The following is a 22,507-nucleotide window of genomic DNA, read 5'->3' as shown; positions in this document are numbered from 1 at the left end:
GTTAGAATTGATGAGTAAATGATGCGCTGCCATCAAGCTGTTAATTATTTAAAGGCCTAACATTTGACACACGTGTCAGTTCTTGACTTAGGCATGTAATCTGCAGTTTTAATCCTTGAGTTGTGTCAATCATATACATGCCACAATTTCCCATGATTCATGTTCTGCTGAGTAGAACAATTGTGTGTCTGTCTCTTCTGACCTCTGTGTGACATGCATTTTTCAATGCTTCACCATAGATGTATACATGCCTATTTCAATGCTTCGTCATAGATGTGTACATGCCTATTTCAATGCTTCGCCATAGATGTGTACATGCCTATTTCAATGCTTCATCATAGATGTGTACATGCCTATTTCAATGCTTTCACCATAGATGTGTACATGCCTATTTCAATGCTTCACCAGAGATGTGTACATGCCTATTTCAATGCTTCACCAGAGATGTGTACATGCCTATTTCAATGCTTCACCATAGATGTGTACATGCCTATTTCAATGCTTCACCATAGATGTGTACATGCCTATTTCAATGCTTCACCAGAGATGTGTACATGCCTATTTCAATGCTTCACCATAGATGTGTACATGCCTATTTCAATGCTTCACCAGAGATGTGTACTTGCCTATTTCAATGCTTTGCCATAGATGTGTACATGCCTATTTCAATGCTTCATCATAGATGTGTACATGCCTATTTCAATGCTTTCACCATAGATGTGTACATGCCTATTTCAATGCTTCACCATAGATGTGTACTTGCCTATTTCAATGCTTTCACCATAGATGTGTACATGCCTATTTCAATGCTTCACCATAGATATGTACATGCCTATTTCAATGCTTCACCAGAGATGTGTACATGCCTATTTCAATGCTTCATCATAGATGTGTACATGCCTATTTCAATGCTTCACCAGAGATGTGTACTTGCCTATTTCAATGCTTCGCCATAGATGTGTACATGCCTATTTCAATGCTTCATCATAGATGTGTACATGCCTATTTCAATGCTTCACCATAGATGTGTACATGCCTATTTCAATGCTTCACCAGAGATGTGTACATGCCTATTTCAATGCTTCACCAGAGATGTGTACATGCCTATTTCAATGCTTCACCAGAGATGTGTACATGCCTATTTCAATGTTTCACCAGAGATCTATACATGTCTATTTCAATGCTTCACCAGAGATGTATGCATGCCTATTTCAATGCTTCACCAGAGATGTATACATGCCTATTTCAATGCTTCACCAGAGATGTATACATGCCAATTTCAATGCTTCACCAGAGATCTATACATGTCTATTTCAATGCTTCACCAGAGATGTGTACATGCCTATTTCAATGCTTCACTTTAGATGTGTACATGTCTATTTCAATGCTTTACCATAGATGTGTGCATGCCTATTTCAATGCTTCACCATAGATGTGTGCATGCCTATTTCAATGCTTCACCATAGATATGTACATGCCTATTTCAATGCTTCACCAGAGATGTGTACATGCCAATTTCAATGCTTCACTTTAGATGTGTACATGCCTATTTTAATGCTTCACTTTAGATGTGTACATGTCTATTTCAATGCTTTACCATAGTTGTGTACATGTCTATTTCAATGCTTCACCACAGATGTGTACATGCTTATTTCAATCCTTCACCATAGATGTGTACATGCTTATTTCAATGCTTCACCATAGATGTGTACATGCTTATTTCAATCCTTCACCATAGATGTGTACATGCTTATTTCAATCCTTCACCATAGATGTGTACATGCTTATTTCAATCCTTCACCATAGATGTGTACATGCCTATTTAAGGTTGTACCTTTATCAATTGTATCTTGCTCTTTATTAAACCTAGGTCAAAGGTTCTTCACCTCTGTATCAACTCTAAATTAACATTTCATCAAGGTCAATCTGAGTGGATTTGAACAAAATTTACATATTAATTATCTCATTTTATCCTGTATAGGCAAAATCTCAGAACTGATTTTGATTGAATTTGCTATATAATGGTGCTGCACATTTGCTGACAATCCTAACCTCTGATGCCATTGCTCCTTCACAGACTGTTGTGAATTTTTCTTTCCTCAATGTTTGCATTCACATGTAAGCTTTGCAGAGAATTCAACTTTGATTTCAATCTATGGTCATCCATTGTCAACCTTTTCAATCATAATGTGAACTTTGACCTCTGCGCACTCATGCTTTGTAATTTTCCACTTCTTTAAACACATAACTACTTCCTGTATGATGTAATAATATCAATTTTTGTCAGCAAGATTAGCTTAGTCACGTCTCATCAATTCTACAATAGTTTTATCATCTATCGGATTAAACATGCGTACAATCATGCTTGCAAAGAAAAAAAATGACAAAATCCATACCAAGGAAATTCTCTGTGTGGCAACAATTTGATGAGCTCAACTAAATGTGGAAGTTCACATAATGACATGTTTGAAATTCGAAACCAAATGACTACAATGTCAATCAAGACTTCTTTAATTTACAAACTCAAAGGTTAGGACTTATGTCATTTTCTGTTCTCATAACAAATGAGAATCTATGAATTTACCTTGCATGGCCTCAGTACTCACAAGAGGTTTACTTGGTATGGCCTCATTTTGGGGAGATTAGATATTTATATTTTTCAATTTAGTGCAAAATGTCTTATTTAGCTTTAATTATTATCAGCATAAAAATTGGTAAATTGTTGAATGCATTTTTGCTTGCTGCATATACTGTATGGTATACTGGCTTTGAGGGTCAAAGGTTACCCCAGTATTTTGTAATAAATTGAAATAATTTTTTTCAGAATATAACCAAATGACGTTGGTCAAATTATAGTCTCTCATATTCTGCAATTGAAATAGACCTTAGACTGTAACCATGCTATTTGTAATTTGTGGCCATTTTGGTTTTAAGGTCTAGTACACCAGATGATGACTATTCATTGTAAATAATTTTGATTTGTTTTTTATATTGAACATTTAACAAGATCTCAAATGGTTTTATAATGCGGCTGAACTATCTTGTGTTTCATGAACAGTGCCCACTTAGGTGGAGGAAAGACATGTGTGATATAGCGAAGCAATTGTTCATTTGCACATGTTTCTTTCCTCCACATAAGTGACTCGTCATTCATAACACATGAACTGTGCCTTCATCTACATATCAGTTTGCCAGGTGGACTGTCTGTAAGCAACGGATGCATGATACTAAATGACTTGAACTTAAATCTATTTGAAACTTGTTCTTTGTTTCCTCGAGTATTGATCACATCCTTTTACCGGTAATAGCCATGAAATGCATTGTATGGTGTTTATAGTTTGACAGGATGTGATGTAATAATCTTAGATCTATTTCCAATTTTTTTGATAAATGATATGATTGTCAAATATACGATAATTTTAGAAAAAAGTTAGTTTGATATGCATTTATTGCAGTTATTTATCCAATAAATATCACATAAAATAATCTGATTTAGTAATTGGTCTTTCTCTAAGACTATTCTTTTTTTTTTCTCAGAAATTATTTTTGCTGAATCAATGAATCAGTCATGGTGGAAAGAAATTCCAGCTAATAGACCTGTATATTACATCAAAAATCGGTGGAAATAAATTCCATCTAAAGTAAAGTATTCCCCCCCCCCCCAAATAAATTTAAATGTTAATGCGAGAGAGTAGTCACCTGCGCACACGCGGGAATTGAGTCCCAAACGATAACACATGCTAAAAGTGCAAATGCTCAAGACGTTTGTTTGTAAACGATGACATGCTATGGCCATCGGACGCATGTGCAGATGACGACTCCCCCGCCCCCCTTTAAGGCTTGTCGTCTAGAAAACCATTGGTCTGTGTATTTAGTCTTGCCAATGGTTGATTCAGAATGTTCTCGTATTTGCTCTGCATGTACCATACATTTCAAGATGATTCCACAAACTTTTTTCACCGTACTGAACAAATGTTTAAATTGAGATCAGTTATAACATTTAGTCAATTAAGCAAACTGTTTAGAAGATTAGGTATCCATGCACAATTTTGAAAAAAAAAAATGCTCATGAACCTGAGAATAGAATGCTTAAACGATCTGAAATAATGACAGCAGCAAGTTCTAGGACATGAAATTAATATAGGTAGGAACAGCACGCTGCCTTGTGATGTCCCGGGTATTAGTATAGCATGCATTTCAAGATATTGAATTGTGAAGGCGCTCCAACATTTACCTAATCGCTTACCGTCTCCAAGCATGAGTGGATTCATGTCCATTTAGAGGGGGCACAGTTAAATTGAAGTCATTACCACACTGCATTGTGGGCTTTTATGCGTGTGAGTAACTATGGTTGAGGGGGGGGGTGCGCCCTTGCCAAGGGATGATACACAGCCACATATTCCTTTGATCTTTTACGACAGTTGCCTATACCTCTCACTTCTGTTTTATCAAATCCTTCCTGGTAGTGTACTCTTACCTATACTGATTGGATACTTTTGAAATTTCAGACATTTATATATACATGTACTGGTAATGTGCGTATTTCATGAAATTCAATGTGACTTCATACGACTTTAATTGTGTCGTGTTATGTGTACAGTTTTTGTCAGTGACCCTGGACATGTCCCAAATTTGTCTTGCTTCCAAATGTTCCCAAAGTTTTGCTTTGTCAATGAATCACAATTTTTGTTATAAGTTGTACTCAATATAATACCATATATTCATTGTTTCTACTAATTGTACACATCTGGTGAGGTTGGTGAAACTTTGTATAAGCTACAATTGTTCCGTGTCGGCAGCTCTCGTAAGTTTGCAGTGTACAAATTACTTCATTACGTTGATGTCTTCCAAATGTGCTATTCACAGAGCATTGAAATGTGTATCATATTAAAACATCCAATGCCGAGTCAGGAAGTGCCTACTTGCGTAATATTGCAATGTATATTTAGTTCAGCACCTTGTTGTCCTGACGTGTAATCTGTACTCAGTTTATGAATGGTAGTATCTAAGAGAAATCTTGTGAGAATGTCTCAGGAGGTAAGTTCAAATGGCTGTCGTGCTTCAGGGTCACACTGGTAATGAAAGGAAAAAGTGGAAACCAAGAAAGAGAATATAGATGAAGATGATTAGTCAATGATTGGGATAAATCAGTCCCCCAACTTATGAGGTTCTATGTTTTTATTAAAACAATTTACAGAAATTTTTAGACTGCCTTTCTCAAGAAATAAATGATTCAGTATTATGTTTTACGGCATCCTGGGTAATGAAGTAACCGCAAAAAAACACTAGGAGGCAGTATTGGCAGTAGGTGACATATGGGTTGTTGATCTACCACGTCTCGCGTCGCAAGTTATCCACATAAAACTCGTTCAAATGACAAAAGCCTACGCCACATGCTAAGGTCAAATCATTCGGTTATTGAGCTTTCTCACATGCAGTTGTTACCTTATGTAACAGTCTAACACTAGAGATGTGCCAGTCAAATACAGTTGCCAAATTTAAACAAGATATTAAGACTCATCTTTGTTACTGTCAGTAAGGCAATCTAACATTCATATTTTGTTGTGCATGTTCATACTGGATCTTGGCACTACAAAAATATGCTTGTGTTGTGATTGAGTGTGTGCCACGCACAATTATATTGTAATATACCTCTTAACAGATACGCGCTAAAAAAACAGCAATTACAATTACTAATCTGCTTGATTAAATCTAAATGCTTATATTTGATTTTAAAATTGTCACCATTGCATCATACCACATGAGAGAGTGAAATATTGCTGTGAAAGTATGAAAATTTGGTGATTGTAAAAGTGTATTATTTGTCATTTAGTCTGACTGACAGAAAGTCAACTTTTACATGTAGTAGTCAAACTCAGAGAACTGATATGATGTACGAAGCAGATTATGTTGGAATATAATCATGAAATTCAAGATTGTTGATGGAAAGTATACCATCCATATATCTGAATGTGGAATTAAACGATTTTGCTTTTTTGCATCTTTTGTTTTTAACTAATTTCTGTAGAAAATCGGTGACATGCGAATACAGAAATAAATTGTTGACTTTGGAATGGCGATTCCTTGATGCAAAATATATCTTTAAAACTGTAAAATAAATTCAAACATACTGACAATGTTATCTTCACTATAGAATTACGGTATATACAAGACATCAGTCTCATTCCTAAAGTAGAACCCACTACTATATATAGTTTTTTTTTTTTTTTTTTTTTATCTATTTTTTATTACTTTAAATAAATACATTTACAAAAAAAAAGAAAAAGTGGATGGCTTAAAAGAAGTGGAAGTGGGGGAACATTATTGATAAGCTGACAAATCTGGCTAATAAGTGAATTACTCATAATTAAAATTATTCCATTTTTCATTAAATTTAGACATTGAACCATTATTGATAGCTATTTGTCGCTCTACAATGCGAGTGTTTAACATTATACTCTCCACGACTTCCACCTTTGGGACAGAACCTCTTTTCGATTCAGAATAGAGGTGCTGTTTACAGATTAAAATAAAAAGGTTGAGAAGATTACAATAAAAACTGCCATGTATTCCAAAACAAATATCCCTGTCAGACAATAAAATATCAACGTTTGTCCATTTTTTCCAGAGTTGCTGACATTTCCCCCAAAATCTTCTAGTAATAGTACATGTAATAAAAAGATGCTCAAGAGTTTCAATATCAGCGTTACAAAAAGTGCACAATGTACTATCAACTAATTTCCATAAGCACAAAGTGTTATTTGTGTAAATTGCCCTATGTAAAAATTTATAATGAAATGCCTGCAGCCTGGAATCAAATGTACAGAGAAATGGTAGTTTAAAAATGGGTTTCCAATCTTCGTCCGGAATTCGAATTTCAAGCCGTTTTTCCCATTTATTTTGACAGCCCAAAGGAGGTACATTTTTCCTAACCAAATCCGAATACATTTTTTTGTGAGGTTTAGGTTTGTCTCTAACATTAAGGACAAAATAATTGTCAATTGAATTGAATTTCTTAGGATTCTCCTGCAACTCCTTTTTCCATGACCTGGGAATAGCTTTTAACACAGATTGAAATTCCAAAAAATTAACATTGCAGTCGTATTTACACTTGAAATTTTCATAACTTAAAAAATGACCATCATCTCCTAATAAATCATTTACATACCAAATATTCTTTTCCTGCCACAACCTCCTGTTGACATAATCATCTTTTATAGCAATATTTGAATTATGCCACAAAACCTGACTTTGATAATTAAATTTTTGATGATTTATACAAGAATGCCAAATGTCCATTATTTCCGACCAAAAGTTATTTTTAATTGAAGTAATATACTTTTTAATAAAATTTGCATCTGCTTCCCAAATCTTATAATGTCCAATTTTCCTAAAAATATTAAAATAAAGTATTTTCCACGGGTGAGCACTTTTTTCTTGGGACTTTTTAATCCAAGTTAATTTTAACGCCTTGGAAAATAGTGTTATTAAAATTAGGTAAATTTAAACCACCATATTCAACACCACGACTAAGAGTAGCCCTGGATATTTTAGCTCGCCTACCACTCCAAATAAATTGATTAATAATTGCATTAAGACGATTCATAAGTGCACTAGGAGGGGATGGCAAGGAGGAAAATAAATGGATTAGTTGTGAGATTGCAAGATTTTTAACAATTGTAACTTTACCCAAAAGAGATAGTGGTCTACAGCCCCATGAAGCAAACAAGGAAGAAATTTTTCTCAATTTATCTTCATAATTTAAGACCACCATGTTTTCTAAATTAAGGTCGAAGATCAGTCCCAATAATTCAAAATTATTTTCTAACCATATTAAATTAAATGTGGGGCATATTCTGTCACTGCATCCCTTTTTTGACCCAAACCAAACAGCCTTTGTCTTGCCTACATTCAATTTCAAGCCTGAAACTAAAGCAAAATTCTTCAGTACCTGGAAGACAGTACGTAGAGAGGATTCTGAACCATCTAATGTTAAAAATGTGTCATCTGCATACTGACTTAATAATAATGTTTTATTATCAATCTTTATTCCTTTAATATCACGATTGTTTTTCAAAGCCTGGGCCAGAAATTCGACTGCAATAATAAAAATGTATGGAGACAAGGGGTCTCCTTGCCTAACACCCCGGGATACTTTAAACATTTCACTTGCATGTCCGTTATTTATAACACATGAGACAGAATCCTTGTAAAGACATTTAACCCAACTCCTCAAAGAAGCACCAAAATTAAATTTTAAGAGAACCTCATCAATGTAGCTCCATTCAATAGAGTCAAAAGCTTTTTCGAAATCCAACAATAACAACAGACCAGGAATTTTGTTAAGCTCAGTGTACTGCAACACGTCATACAAGTAACGAGTATTTTCACCAATGAACCTATCTTTAATATATCCAGTTTGAGAATCACTAATAATATCCGGAAGAATCGTTTTAAGTCTCTCGGCTATACAGCCTGAAGCCAGCTTGTAATCTGTATTCAATAGTGAGATCGGACGCCAATTTTTTAGAATGGATTTGTCCTTATCTTTCTTAGGAATTAAAGTGATAACACCTTGTTTTTGTGTAATCGACATGTAACCAAGAGACAATGAATAATTAATAGACTTTACTAGGAAATAATGAATATCGTTCCAGAAAAACTTATAAAATTCACAAGGAAATCCATCACTACCTGGTGTCTTATTATTTTCCATTTTTTTCAAAACTGATAGAATTTCTGTATAAGTGATCTCACCATTGCACTGTTCTTTTTGAATTTCAGACAAACTGGGGGAGAGGACTGAAAAACAATTATCAATCGGTACAGTAGGTTTCGAGGTATAAAGGTTTTCATAAAACAATTTTTCAGTGTACAAAATTTCCTTAGGGTCTGAAATTGACCGGTCATCATCCACTTTCAAATGTGTTATGGTTTTATCAATATAATTCCTTTTTTCTAAGTTTAGAAAAAATTTAGTATTACGCTCACCATGCTCAACCCATTGAACTTTCGACCTCATTATTGCCCCCTGGGTTTTAATTTTCTGCATATTTTCCAACTCTTGCTTCTTATTCTCTAATTTAATAACCAAATCATTTGAGTTTTGTATATTTAATTCTTGTTCCAAGGCGTTAATTTCATTCTCAATTTTTTGAAAATTGTTCACATTTTCTTTTTTCCTATAAGTACTGTAAGCAATCGTCGTACCCCGTACTTTAAGTTTTAACATTTCAAAAAATAGTTGGGGGTTAATAGAGAAATTCCAGTCATTGTCTGACACTACGGTGTCACCCTCCCCAATTTTGTATTGCTCAACAACCTCTTCAATTGACGTTTTAACCTTTTGTGTATAAACATTGTCATGCAATAGTGAAGTATTAAATTTCCAGAAACCTCTCCCTCTTTTTTGTAAGTAAAAATTACAAATAATTGTAGTCGTACTGTGATCCGAACGGTACCCGTACGAAATATCTGAATTTTTAACAAAAGAGGAAATGTCTGGGGAGACCAAGAAATAATCTAAACGACTTTGCTTTAGATGCTTTTTTTTGTGCCAAGTGAATCTTCTAGAATCTGGGTGGGTGACTCTCCAAATATCAATCAAATCAAAAGCTTTCTTTAGATTGTCAATTTCCAGGCTTGCTTTTGGGTTATTATAAGATACATACCCACTACAGTCCAAATTAAAATTGGGTGAGACATTCCAGTCCCCACAAATAATTATACTCAAATTCCCGAAGTCATCCAGGATATTCTGTATTTTTTGGTAAAAAGTTGGATTGTCCTCATTGGGGCCATAAATGGTACCCAATGTGAACCGTTGTGAATGAAAAGTTAAATCGAGAAATAGAAAATTACCACCAGCGTCGCCTCTACATTTATGTATCGTATATTCATCAACTTTGTTAAAAAAAATTCCCACACCTCGGGAATTACTTCGATATGCACTAAAAAAACACTTCTGCCCCCATTCCGATTCCCATATATCCTCATCCCCGATTTTGCAGTGTATATCTTGCAAACAATAAATATTAAAATCTTTGTTTTTTAACCAACAGAAAACATCCCTTCGTTTTTCTGGAGTAGAGCACCCCTGAACGTTTAACGACAATACTTTCAAATCACTCATTATAATTTACATATGGTATTTTCCTATAACATAACCCCACACTAAAACTTAAAGCCATCCACTTACAAAAAAAACACAAAAACCACAAAGAAACAAAAAAGTAAAATTGAACAAAGTAAGAAAAGAAAGGGGGAAAACTCTCCCCCTCCACCAAAAAGGCAGATGAAAATAAAAAACCAAGAACAAAAACGCACTGCTGGTTGAGAAAAGGCTCTAATTTAAATAAGAGCAGTATCAAGTTGTTTTGTTGTTGCTAGTCTCACTATGAAAACTTAATCTAATATAAACCTGCGACTAAAATGTTTGATTCGCCAAGTTCACGAGAAGTTTTACTCTGAAAAGTTTAAACAGATTTTAAAACGCATTGCGAATCTTTTTCTTTTCTTTTGCAGCCAAAGCTGCTTTCCAAACTAAAGCATTTTAAATAGCGTAATTCACGTTTTGCAGTATTAATATTTCCCCTGATAACACATTTTTTTTAAAGCATAGAACAATGACATACAATTAACTGTATCACGTGATTCCGTGTAATATTACACCCAGCAGCTATGCTATTTTGTTGTACAAATATGGCATAATACGTATGCAAGAAAACAGAAAAGGCGTGTAACTAAAAAGTAACATAAAGTCGGTTAAATAATATATGTATATGTATACTTAATATTACTCAATGAGAAAAAGGATATTAATCTCAATCTTCCAACTACCAGTTGTACCCGATCAACCTTTATCAAGTTCACAAAGCATGTTGGTCAACTGCTGAATTCCATTGTTGTCACCTGCATGAATAAGTGCTGAAAAGAACAGCGTACAGCTGGATATGAGTCCTGTGGGCCCGTTCAATCTGTATGCTCCCATCTAGCTTCATGTGATTCTTAATAAAATCTTGAATGAATTCTACACAATTTGGTCCTTCTGCCATTTCAGGAATATTGTAGAAGATTAAGTTATTGCGGCGCAGCCTATCATCTAAATCATCTTGACGGGTTCTCAATTTACTACCTTCACTTTTACTAACCTTGTCCATTTTCAAGTCGTTAATCTCAGCATGTGCGTGTTCTAGAGACTTCGTCAAGTCCACCTGTTCTCCACGTAAATTGACTAGTTCACTCTCTATTTCTTCTAATTTCAAGAATTTATCCTCAATTTTATCCAGTCTACATAATATTAAATCCAATTTTTCGGAATCTGTCAGTTTCGGTCTCTCCATACTGCTAGTAGTATGCATGGCAATTTCTTCGTCACTTTCTACACGACGTGCCTTGCGGGGTGCTCCATCCATCTGTGGACTAATGACGTCATCAATATGGCTGTCAATCCCTGTCGACTCACCAACAGGACTGCGGATATCCCTTGGACATTTCTTTCCTGTTTCACGGACATTCCCAGCCAAATTTGGATCTTCACTCCCGGACATCACTAACAATCACTTATTAGCACGTTATTTCGTTATAATTGTCACAGGTATTTAAAAAAAATAGAACTCGACGAGACTAGCATGGTGTCTGGTGTTACCTAAAACCGGCGCATGCGTTTTTGCTCAACTACTATATATAGTTAACGATTACCGTTAAACCAATTAAAATTCTTTGATGATTAATGTCTCAATCTGTAACTTTTTTATAATGGTATATATAACAAGTTTTAATTTAGTCATACTTGAACGTAATTTTAAAGTGTTTAATATCCAATTCTGAAAAAAAGGTGGCTCAGTTATGGTGTTGTATTACAAGCCCCACTGACGGACATTGACTTCAGTCATTGGTATATTTACATTACGATAACTGCACATAGGTGAATACATATGTGAGTTGAAAACACACTCATGACACATCCGGCCCAGATACCATGACATCCATGAACTAGTTCCACAATCAACCGACAGATGCAAATGACCAAAAATCATGTGCAACTGGAAATACAAGTGACTGCATGAGTGCTACACAAAGACATTTTCATCAATCTTAGTGTCTTACTGAAAAATTAATATTTTACCCCCGCTAAAACTACTCTATTTTTGCTGAGAATTATGTTTGTGACAAACTACCTGATTTTTGGTCAATGAGCCCACAAGCTTCGTCATCGGAAAACAATCATGTCAAATATGTTTACCGTAAAATAATTACCATTTTAGTTGCATGAAAAGTTTCATGTACTTGGCCATGGTATACGGTATAAACATATGTGGCAAACTACATGTATATGTAAATTAACTATTATTTATGGCTTAATTTAATACAGATGTTCGTTCGTTCATTGATTATCTCTCAATATGGCGAGCATCCCCGTACTGTCTTCACGCCAGGTTTCTGCCTCTTTTTTCCGTAATATAATCTTGACACAACCATCTTCGACCTAACAAATAAACAAGCCATGCATGGCACAGTCCCTGTTAGTTATCAAATTTAAGATGTATAGCAATATGGAATCTGGTTTTGGAATGCTGGAAATGCTTGATTTTTGATATTTTAGCACAATAATGGCAGCTATATGGCCAACTTGAATCAGATCATGAAACAAATTAATGTGCATATGTAAGTTTGAATGTAATCGGCCCAGGCATGTGTAAGATATGCACGGATACACAAACACACGCACAGAGATCAATTCATAAGTCCCTATCAGACTGCATCCTAACAGGGACTACTAATGATAGTCATCAGTTGGATCCAAACTACGTTCTTGATACAGTGTGAATATACAATGAAAATTTTAGATGCAATAATGAATAAAATTACTTAAATGGGTTTTAGCCAATGTATTGTGTCAACAGAGTTGAACCGCATGTAGATACACTCAAATAACGCACCTGAGTTTTGCATTTTCTTCCAACTATCGGTTTATATAATTGCTTGCCATTGTATTCCAACCCATAGAGGGAAGACTTAGTTTCGACGTGCAGTGTGAAAGAACTGTAAATCAATAAAATCAATCAAAGATTAATAATCAATGCAACAACACAAAGGTTTTCTTGAAAATCAATTTGGCTTACTACAACCGGGTTTACAAAAGACATCTAATCTGCAATGATTTGCTTGCCACTGTTTGGTGGTACCGGTAGTATGTGGCATCAATTGCGTCAAACTTTTCCCTTCCTTACAGATGTAGTTTGAGCTGATGAACATCAACTGTATAATTGTTCTGACATGTCATCCATCAATTAAAACAATGTTTTGTGAGTGTCAACAATTAGAAAAAGTTGACTCATATATAGAATGTGTGAAGTTTATTCATGTCACCCTAAGAAAAGTATTGTTTTTATGCAGCTATTTTTCTATTTTACAAATTTCTATTTACCTGTTCTCCTGCACTATAGATATTTATTTTTACTCGTTATCAAATTGATCTTTGACTTTTATTTGTTGTTTCATTTTCTTCCATTTTGAAACACCAGGTATGTTGGTTTCAATACAAATGTCAGATGATACTTACTCGTTATCAAATTGATCTTTGACTTTTATTTGTCCTTTCATTTTCTTCCATTTTGAAACACCAGGTATGTTGGCTTCAATACAAATGTCTGCAAAATTACTAGATTCAGATATTCCTGAAAACAAAGCAATCCTAAATGATTAGAATTAGATTCATATTACATTCGTAATTGAGATTACAGTACATGGTGTCCATTTCACTAGGTCATGGAGGTAGAAAATGACTAGGCTGAGCTGAGATCAAATTTCTGGACAGTGCACGCACCATGTATTGTATGGTCTGACTTCCAGCAATTAACAGGTCCTGGTGATGAATCTGACCAATCACATTTTACTAAAAGTGTCAATGTCTACCAATGACTGGATCTCCTACCGGGCATGCCTGTGTATATAATATGATTTCATTGAATCATTTTAAACATGTTTTTTGTCAACTAAGAATTTGATGACAGCTGTGTGCTTTGGAACCTTTGCAATTTCAAAGTTTAGTCATCAATTTTAATATTCACTTTGCAATGTAGCGTTTGATTGCCACATTTTAATATGTTAATGTCATGTGTCAAAAGTGTGTTAAAACACACATACAGATATTAACACAATCAGTACAATGTGTTTGGTTGTGTTGTATACCGAATATCGTACTCCTGTCAACCAGAGTACATTATTCTCTGCTCATTCACAGTCCCTCTGGCGCATCCTATTCTTATAGATACATGCTCGTATGACAAGTGATTATGTCATACCAATGTCCCTCTGTGGGGTCTGTGGTCATACTTACTAAGGTCTGTGACGTATTCTAATTCACGGTCGCCACTGTCAGCCATTGTTCACTCTCTAAACCATCCTGAAACAAAATATAATATCCCTATTACCGGGTAATAGATTATATATTTGTAATAGGTAACATGTTTGTGATTGTTTCCATGGTTATGCCACCGAAACTCAACACCGGTGGTTATGCTTTTGTGTTATAGTTGTATTAAAATTATTTACAAAAATATTTAAAGCAATAATCATAAAAATTAAGAAATCTATTGCGATTGTTGGTGGTGCTGCTTTGTGTGAAAGTGTTCAAAACCTGGTAAGATGGCAATACATGGCAATACATATATTATTGGGTTGCAGGTGCATGTTGTTTTGCTCGGTGATTCAATGCAATATGGCCGACTAGTGGCCAGCTGTTTTTCTTTTCTTTATGTCACCACATGAAGACAACAACCATTTTCAGTACAATGTATATTGAATGGTACATTTTCATTCCAACTTGTGAAGGAAAATATAAAAGATAAGTCTAGCTTAGTCTACCGGTACTATAGAAAGTTCAAGAACAAGATGAAGAGCTGCAAATCATATATGGAATCAGTGACAAATTTTAATGGGACACTTGGCTTGGAATAGGAAAAATAGAATTTGTGAAATAATACTTCTGAAGACTGCACTTGCCCATGTTCTAAGGCAGAAGATGAAACCCTGGAACATTTTGTTCTTCGTTGAAAATGTTTAGCAGAGCAGAGAGAAAAGCTAATGAGGGGAGAAAACAACCTTTATGCAGATTTTGAAAAAAAGAAGAAAAATAATATACTTATTACTGGGAGATAATACACATTCCTATAATGGTGACATTTGTACAGTCATTGACAAATTGTTTTTTTTTACAATTTTTTTCTATCGTTATTTAACATTTGACTTAATTTCTTTTTTGTATTTTTCTCTCTGATCTAACATTTGATCCAATTTTTGTTGTTTAATTTGTCATGTAATGCCACATTTGATTTGTAATTTTTGCAGATTCAAGATGGTTACAATAAATAACTAAATGAATGAATGAATGAATGAATGAATGATGAATGAATGAATGAATGAATATTTCCACTGTTCACATAATAAATATATAAGAAAAGGCGAAAAGCAGGTCATAATTAGGTAACACCCACGTTCCACGTGACGTCACAATCACGCAAAACATTACACATTTCGAGCGATGCCTTTTAGGGCACAGGAGTTCATATAAGACTCCAACATGGCCACCGATATCGAGACTACTTTCCAAATACCGAACCTCCCGAGAACATCATCAACATGCACAATGCTATTCACTTTCTATTGTAATGTGTACATACCCGAGTCCCGTAGCATAAACCTAGATAAGACCACCGTGACGGTTACTAGTAACCTGGATAAGACACTATGGTGGGTTGACCTGCACACCTCTACCCCGACTCCTGCAATGTAAATTAGAATGTCGTTGAATTTGACATCCACTATGCCAGAGACTTACAGAGTGGGGCTACACGTAAGCGGATTCGTCGAGCGTTTCAATGCGGGGCCCAGCAAAGGGTAATTATGGCAGCAATTATGTAAATAGAGAAACCGAATGGCCTTTCTAAATTGCAGCAAGTTTTTAATTGCAGCATTCTAAATTTCAGTGAAAACAATAGGTGCGGGTATAACGTCGCCAATAACTATTCTTTATTCATCACTGTCGTCTCTCCCGAATTTATTTTAAATACGCAAAATATAATTTAGTGAAAATTTATTATTCAATATTCTCTAAGTATAAACCACAGTCCCACAGTGTTGAGGGACTGTGTATAAACATTGTATCTATACATTACAATACAATAATTACTGTAAAGGGGTTAATTATTCACTGGGTTTTAATTTAGCTTATTTCGCTGACTGGAAAATGCGCTAAATTAAAACCCAGTGAATATGTACAATTTAGCCCAGAACACATTATCTAAATGATAAAACCATGAATTTAAAACCCACTGAATATGTCTGAAATGGTAAATCAGTGAAATTTAAACCCCGTGAAAATTAGTCACTTTACAGTATACAATCAAATACGTTGTACATAGAACAATTACAGTAATATAATGTTCAATCACTCGGTTTCAAGTTTCCCGCGACGATTGTAGTTTTTGGTTTTCATTTATCATTTTTTTTCTATAATTTTCCCTGTAGACTTTGTTTTCAAAATGTTCTCTGTACTACAGATTTTATCCAAAAATCTGCGTCAAGTTTGCGTCACTGAGAAGTCAATATACAAACCTTGAATGATGTCACTTTCCAATTATTATTGATATATCATGTTACAGGGATAAATTACAAATATAGTTCTCAGTTCAGAGAAAATCGATCAATAAAAACAGTTAAAAAGCATTTTTTTCTAGGGCAATTTTACCATTGTTTCTATGGCAAAGATATATCTCAATATCTCAAAATTTTGCTCTGTGACATATGGTGAAAAAAACACACATACATAGTGTTTTACGAGATACGTTTTGATGTCTAGAAGAATTAAACAATTGACAATATTTTTAGTGTTTTTTTAACGAAGAAATGTGTTCATTGTGGTCTAAGGAAACTTTTCGTTTAGTCGGTGGTGGCGCTATACATTCTAGATGTGCGCCACGAACGGCAACAAATGGAATCTGGGTAAGAATGGCGGATTATTAGAAAATGTTGCCAGACGACATTGTAAACTTACTTGGGTAACTAGCCAGCTACGGTCATACCACAGTACGCAAAACGTACGCGTTTTACGAATAAGTCTACTGTATTAGATGTACCATGTCATCGTCCTCAGTTACATTATCATCTCGGTCGTGGCCATTACAACGTTATGCACGTTGCGTCGGCGTTTCCCCCACACGGATTGATGACAGCAACGCCGGTAGTAACCCCGCCGCCGGCGGTAATTCACATATGGAGTGGAAGGTAAATCATATACCAATGTTTCAGTAACTGTGTATATGCTAAGATAACGATTACATGAACATACACAAATATAGAGCAGAGGCGTACATTTGCCGAGGCGAGGGGATAATATTTTTGGAAAATTTGAACATACAAATCGGGCGTACGGTAACACAGTGTGTGGTGGCAGAAGACAAGTTGACTATAGGAGATGAAAGAAATCGTAGTACAGTGTGAATAAAATATTGTCTGGAGGCCAATTTCCACCACAGGTGATTTCAACCAACCTGCCAAAAAAACATTCAAAGAAGACGCTTCGAGTCTGATCTTGACATTTGGAGAATTTCCATTTTTTTCTTATCTAAAAATTGGTGTACTACAATGAAGTCAGCTGAGAAATGTACACTATACACTTAAATAAACTCAATCAGCAGTGCTAGTGACCTAGGCTGTTACACTTTATGTCAGATTGATGTGCAAGTGCTTATCAGAATGGGGCGAAACATCTGCCTGGACAACCCAGTCGTCTCATTCGGATTAAAATATAAACTGTTGGGTTGGCAATAAATACACCTTTGCTGACTTCAGCATACTGTATGATTTACAACTGCCCTTTTCAACACAGAACTTTTTATAAGGTTTACTCTGTATATTTCTAGGTGTTTGAACACAGTGAGTTAACATTGCTGCTCCTGGGATCAAAAGATATTATAATTCATTGTGGAAATGTAATTCATGTGAGTACAAGTAAAATATTATTTCAAATATTCTAAAAACTTACTATTTTTATTGTCTTTTGTTGTTTGTCACAAGACGCAACATTTTCTTTTAGTTTATTTTCATTCCATCCATTTTTTGGCTACAACCTAGTTATTAAAGATAATTATTTGTTGTAGTTTTCAACTAGGGTTTGTTTTTCTTGAGGTAGATTTGAAAACTTGTAAAACTGAGTAAAACCAAAGACACTAGAAAATAGATGTGTGTGAAGTTCATGTATTTTCTAGTGTTTTGGGGAAAACAGAGTGTCTGTTATATTACCATTGAATTTTTTCTTTTTATACTAATAATAATATTTATTTGCCCTTGAATACGAAAATGCATTTACAAGAAAAATAACAACATCATAATGAACAATATAGTATTTTAAGAATATTGAATATTTATATAGAAGTGAAGTGAGTCAACTCTAAATAATGCCCTAATTGAAGTAAACATTTTGTTTTTATTTGTTTTTCTAGGAAAATTATTGTTTACGGAATGCTGCTGAGTGGATGAGAGGGATTAATAAAGGAGATAGTATATTATTTGCATGTAGAATAAATGTATGTATTGTAAATCATACAAATGTAATGTCTAATGGACAGACATTAATTAAATGAATATGTACTGTAAAATCTGTATTAAAAGCCACATCCATAATAAAAGTTGCACCCATTCGTTTTGAATAATTGAGAACCAAAAATTCATCATTTCTCATATGTGTAGATGCTTTAATAGAAGCTGCACCCCTTCAGTTGCATTGTACCATGTTAATAGAAGCTGCAGCTTCTAATATAGATTTTACAGTAGTAATTAAGACCAGCATTATGGTACAAGTCTATTAGATCAAAGTAGCTCAAGATCAGTTCATACTGTAGGTTGTGGTGGTTATTGGGATTCATTAGTATTTTACTTGTGAACACGTTTGAATTGCTAAGTTGTCTAGAAGCCAGCTTGTAGATAATTTCCTGAGTTCACTGTTTTTCATTGTTGATTAACATATTGAATTGTGAGATATTCCAGTGCAATACTGCCTAAACCTCATATCAGGTGGATTAGACTGGAATTTTTAAAGCATAGGTATTTTGGTTGTTAAAACTGTATGTAATGCATTTATTTGTTTGTACAATAGAATGAAATAAGGCGTTTTCGTGTACAATTCAAGATGACTGATCAAAAATCATCCATTGAAAACTGTAAAGATTGTGCTAGTTTATTGCTAGAATTGTTCTCAATCAAAAATGCTACAAAGATGAAAAACCTACCAGCAAAACAGGTGAGTAAATGCAAACTCACAAATCAGGGAGTAATGGCTGCTACAACTGATTGTGATATGCCATTTAAAATTATAATACAATATATCACTCAGGTCATAGGACAAAGCAATACTTAGGTCAGAAGGCAAAACAATACAATAATATCAGGTCACAGGTCAACAGTACAATAACACTCTGGTCATAAGTTAACAGTACAATAACACTCCGGTCACCAGTACAATAACACTCAGGTCACAGGTCAACAATACAATAACACTTAGGTCACAGGTCAACAATACAATAACACTCCAGTCACAAGTCAACAGTGCAATAACACTTAAGTCACAGGTCACCAGTACAATAACACTTAGGTCACAAGTCAACAGTGCAATAACACTTAGGTCACAGGTCAACAGTACAATAACACTCTGGTCATAGGTCAACAGTACAATAACACTCAGGTCACCAGTACAATAACACTCAGGTCACAGGTCAACAATACAATAACACTTAGGTCACAGGTCACCAGTACAATAACACTCAGGTCACAAGTCAACAGTGCAATAACATTTAGGTCACAGGTCACCAGTGCAATAACACACAGGTCACAGGTCACCAGTACAATAACACTCAGGTCACAGGTCAACAATACAATAACACTCAGGTCACAGGTCAACAGTACAATAACACTCCGGTCACAAGTCAACAGTGCAATAACACTTAAGTCACAGGTCACCAGTACAATAACACTCAGGTCACAGGTCAACAGTACAATAACACTCCGGTCACAAGTCAACAGTGCAATAACACTCTGGTCACAAGTCAACAGTGCAACAACACTCCGGTCACAAGTCAACAGTGCAATAACACTCCGGTCACAAGTCAACAGTGCAATAACACTCTGGTCACAGGTCACCAGTACAATAACACTCCGGTCACAAGTCAACAGTGCAATAACACACTAGTCACAGGTCACCAGTGCAATAACACTCTGGTCACAAGTCAACAGTGCAATAACACTCTGGTCACAAGTCAACAGTGCAATAACACTTAGCTCACAGGTCAACAGTACAATAACACCCAGGTCACAGGTCAACAATGCAATGTTCCATTTGTGTATACCACACCACTTGTAAAATCTTCCACATTGTTGGAGGGATTGACATACTGTATCTGTGGGTGAAATAATATCTATAATCATGTAGTTTGGATGTTTTTACAGAGTAACAAAGAAGAGAAACAGTTAGAAGGTGAAGTAGCAATCAAAGATGTTGCTCAGGTAATTTATTAAAATGTCACGTTTGCTGAGCCATGTGTTGCATGGGGATATGCTATAGTACATTTATTTATATGTATATCTGTTTTATAATAAAACTGTGTGGCCTCATTACATTTCTAACCCCTTATATCTGAAAAAGTACAAGGTTCAGGTATTTTCAGGTACCGGTGACTTTAAATGGGCATCTTTTTTCTGATTACACTAGGTCTAGTCAGCGTGTAATCTGTTTAAAAAGGGGATCACAACTTTTTGCCAATTTGCCAAAATACTGTAAACAACAAAAAAGAAAAAAAATAGGAAAAAAAAGCTAACCAAATTTTTTTCAATAAATACAATCTTTTGAATCAATGTTGTTGATCCAAAACATGAAAGGCATAAATTAAATGTGGAACTGTTTCTTTGAAATTTTTAGACTTGTCACCTACCTGTAAACTATATACCCGGTATACAGACGAGTGAATGTTGGTTGCTGGCTTACTAAAGCTAAAATTCACATTGATTATAGTAAAGAAGATACAATAACGGTTTTGTAATATATTTGTCTTATTTATCACTAGGCTATATGTCACAAGACGTCACCTCAGTTACCAATAGCTTATCAAGTACATTCTCAGGATATAGACCAGCAACAGATATCTTTATTTCTAAATTTATGTTTAAGTGATGCTAATTTCCCTGCATTTGTTGATAGTGTTGAAAAAGAACTACAACAAATAATCAAAAATGAATAAAATACCTGAAGTCTGGTGCCCTTTCACGTATCATTCCTGTGAATATTTTGATACAAATCACATTTTTGGCAATGTTTATTTTGAATGTGTCATCAGAACAGTGCAAGTGTGAATGATACTATTCTGTTACATATTGTATTGTTCTTTTGTTTGCTAATTGATTTTTACTGACACTGTGTGCAAAATACTGTAAAAGGCTTAATTTTAGCTGAAATTATTTTTTGGGTATTTTGTATGGAATTTATTTTCACTGATTTTTGACGACCTGAATTTAAAATATAGGAATAGGACATTGGCTGAATTTTATTTTCACTGACTCACTCCTTCAGCAAAAATAAAGTATTTTACACTATAGGGGTGCAAAACATAAACATTGCACATACCGGTAGTATTTTATCATCCAAAAAAAATTATGACCAAGCATGATGCATTGTAATTGTTAAAATGTATTTTTGCTTGTCTGCAAATATGCAACTTGCTATTAGCAAATTAAAAACTTGATGCGATCAATATGTAAACATTAGTTGTGTGAGCTCTCTCCTTATGCACATACTAACTTCTGACAGTGCTGCTGAAAGGGAAACAATTTTGTCAAAATACAAGTGTTTAACTCAGTGGCTAATTCTGGCATAATGTGTCTTCAGCTTTTGTTTGAACTTATTAAGGGTACTGGCATTACTAATTGCAAAGGGGATTTCATTCCACAACTTTGGAGCAGAAATCCTGATTGCTGTAATAAGATGTTGATGGAATAGCAAGCAAATATTGTGATGATGAACAGCGCTTTTGATGTGGAGTTTGGACTGAGAATTTCAGAAATATATATATTATATATACTTACATGTGATACTGTAAAATGATTAATTTTTGCTGGGTTTAAATTTTGCATATTCAGTGGGTTTTAAATTCACGGTTTTATCATTTAGATAACGTGTTCTATGCTAAATTTTACATATTCACTGGGTTTTAATTTAGCGCATTTTCCAGTCAGCGAAATAAGCAAAATTAAAATCCAGTGAATAATTAACTCTTTTATAGTAGTCAGTTCTGTCAGAATGAACCAAAAATGGTAAATATTTTCCATACTTTGAATAGAATGACAAATAATTCTGCAATGTTCAGTGTCAAATCCCGGATCCACCTCTGTGGCTGCATCATTGTTGGGGACCCCTTTCCCAATTAACACACATACAATATACATACACGTCGATAAAAAG

The 22,507-nt window shown here is 34.7% G+C and overlaps 2 protein-coding genes across 2 annotated transcripts; one reads left to right on the top strand and one right to left on the bottom strand.

Moving 5' to 3' along the window:
• Positions 1–12,337: 12,337 nt before the first annotated feature.
• LOC102807249 (uncharacterized) lies at positions 12,338–15,900 on the bottom strand. Its single transcript, XM_085496784.1, has 5 exons — positions 15,684–15,900; positions 14,342–14,407; positions 13,565–13,679; positions 12,942–13,044; positions 12,338–12,487 (listed from the first exon to the last, which is right to left on the bottom strand). Exons 2-5 carry the CDS (start codon positions 14,385–14,387, stop codon positions 12,386–12,388), a joined length of 366 nt encoding a protein of 121 aa, XP_085352910.1. The 5' UTR covers positions 14,388–14,407; positions 15,684–15,900; the 3' UTR covers positions 12,338–12,385.
• Positions 15,901–17,013: 1,113 nt separating this feature from the next.
• Positions 17,014–21,320, top strand: LOC102809859 (meiotic recombination protein REC114-like). The gene is made up of 6 exons (XM_006825065.3): positions 17,014–17,286; positions 17,925–18,002; positions 18,504–18,587; positions 19,157–19,300; positions 20,503–20,559; positions 21,117–21,320. The coding sequence occupies exons 1-6, from the start codon at positions 17,140–17,142 to the stop codon at positions 21,288–21,290; spliced, it is 684 nt and encodes a 227-aa protein (XP_006825128.2). The 5' UTR covers positions 17,014–17,139; the 3' UTR covers positions 21,291–21,320.
• The last annotated feature ends 1,187 nt before the right edge of the window (positions 21,321–22,507 follow it).

Source organism: Saccoglossus kowalevskii, chromosome 3, assembly GCF_978046115.1.
Source record: "Saccoglossus kowalevskii chromosome 3, keSacKowa6.1, whole genome shotgun sequence".
NCBI classification, from domain to species: Eukaryota; Metazoa; Hemichordata; class Enteropneusta; family Harrimaniidae; genus Saccoglossus; species Saccoglossus kowalevskii.
This window is presented reverse-complemented; position numbering and strand designations above follow the sequence as displayed.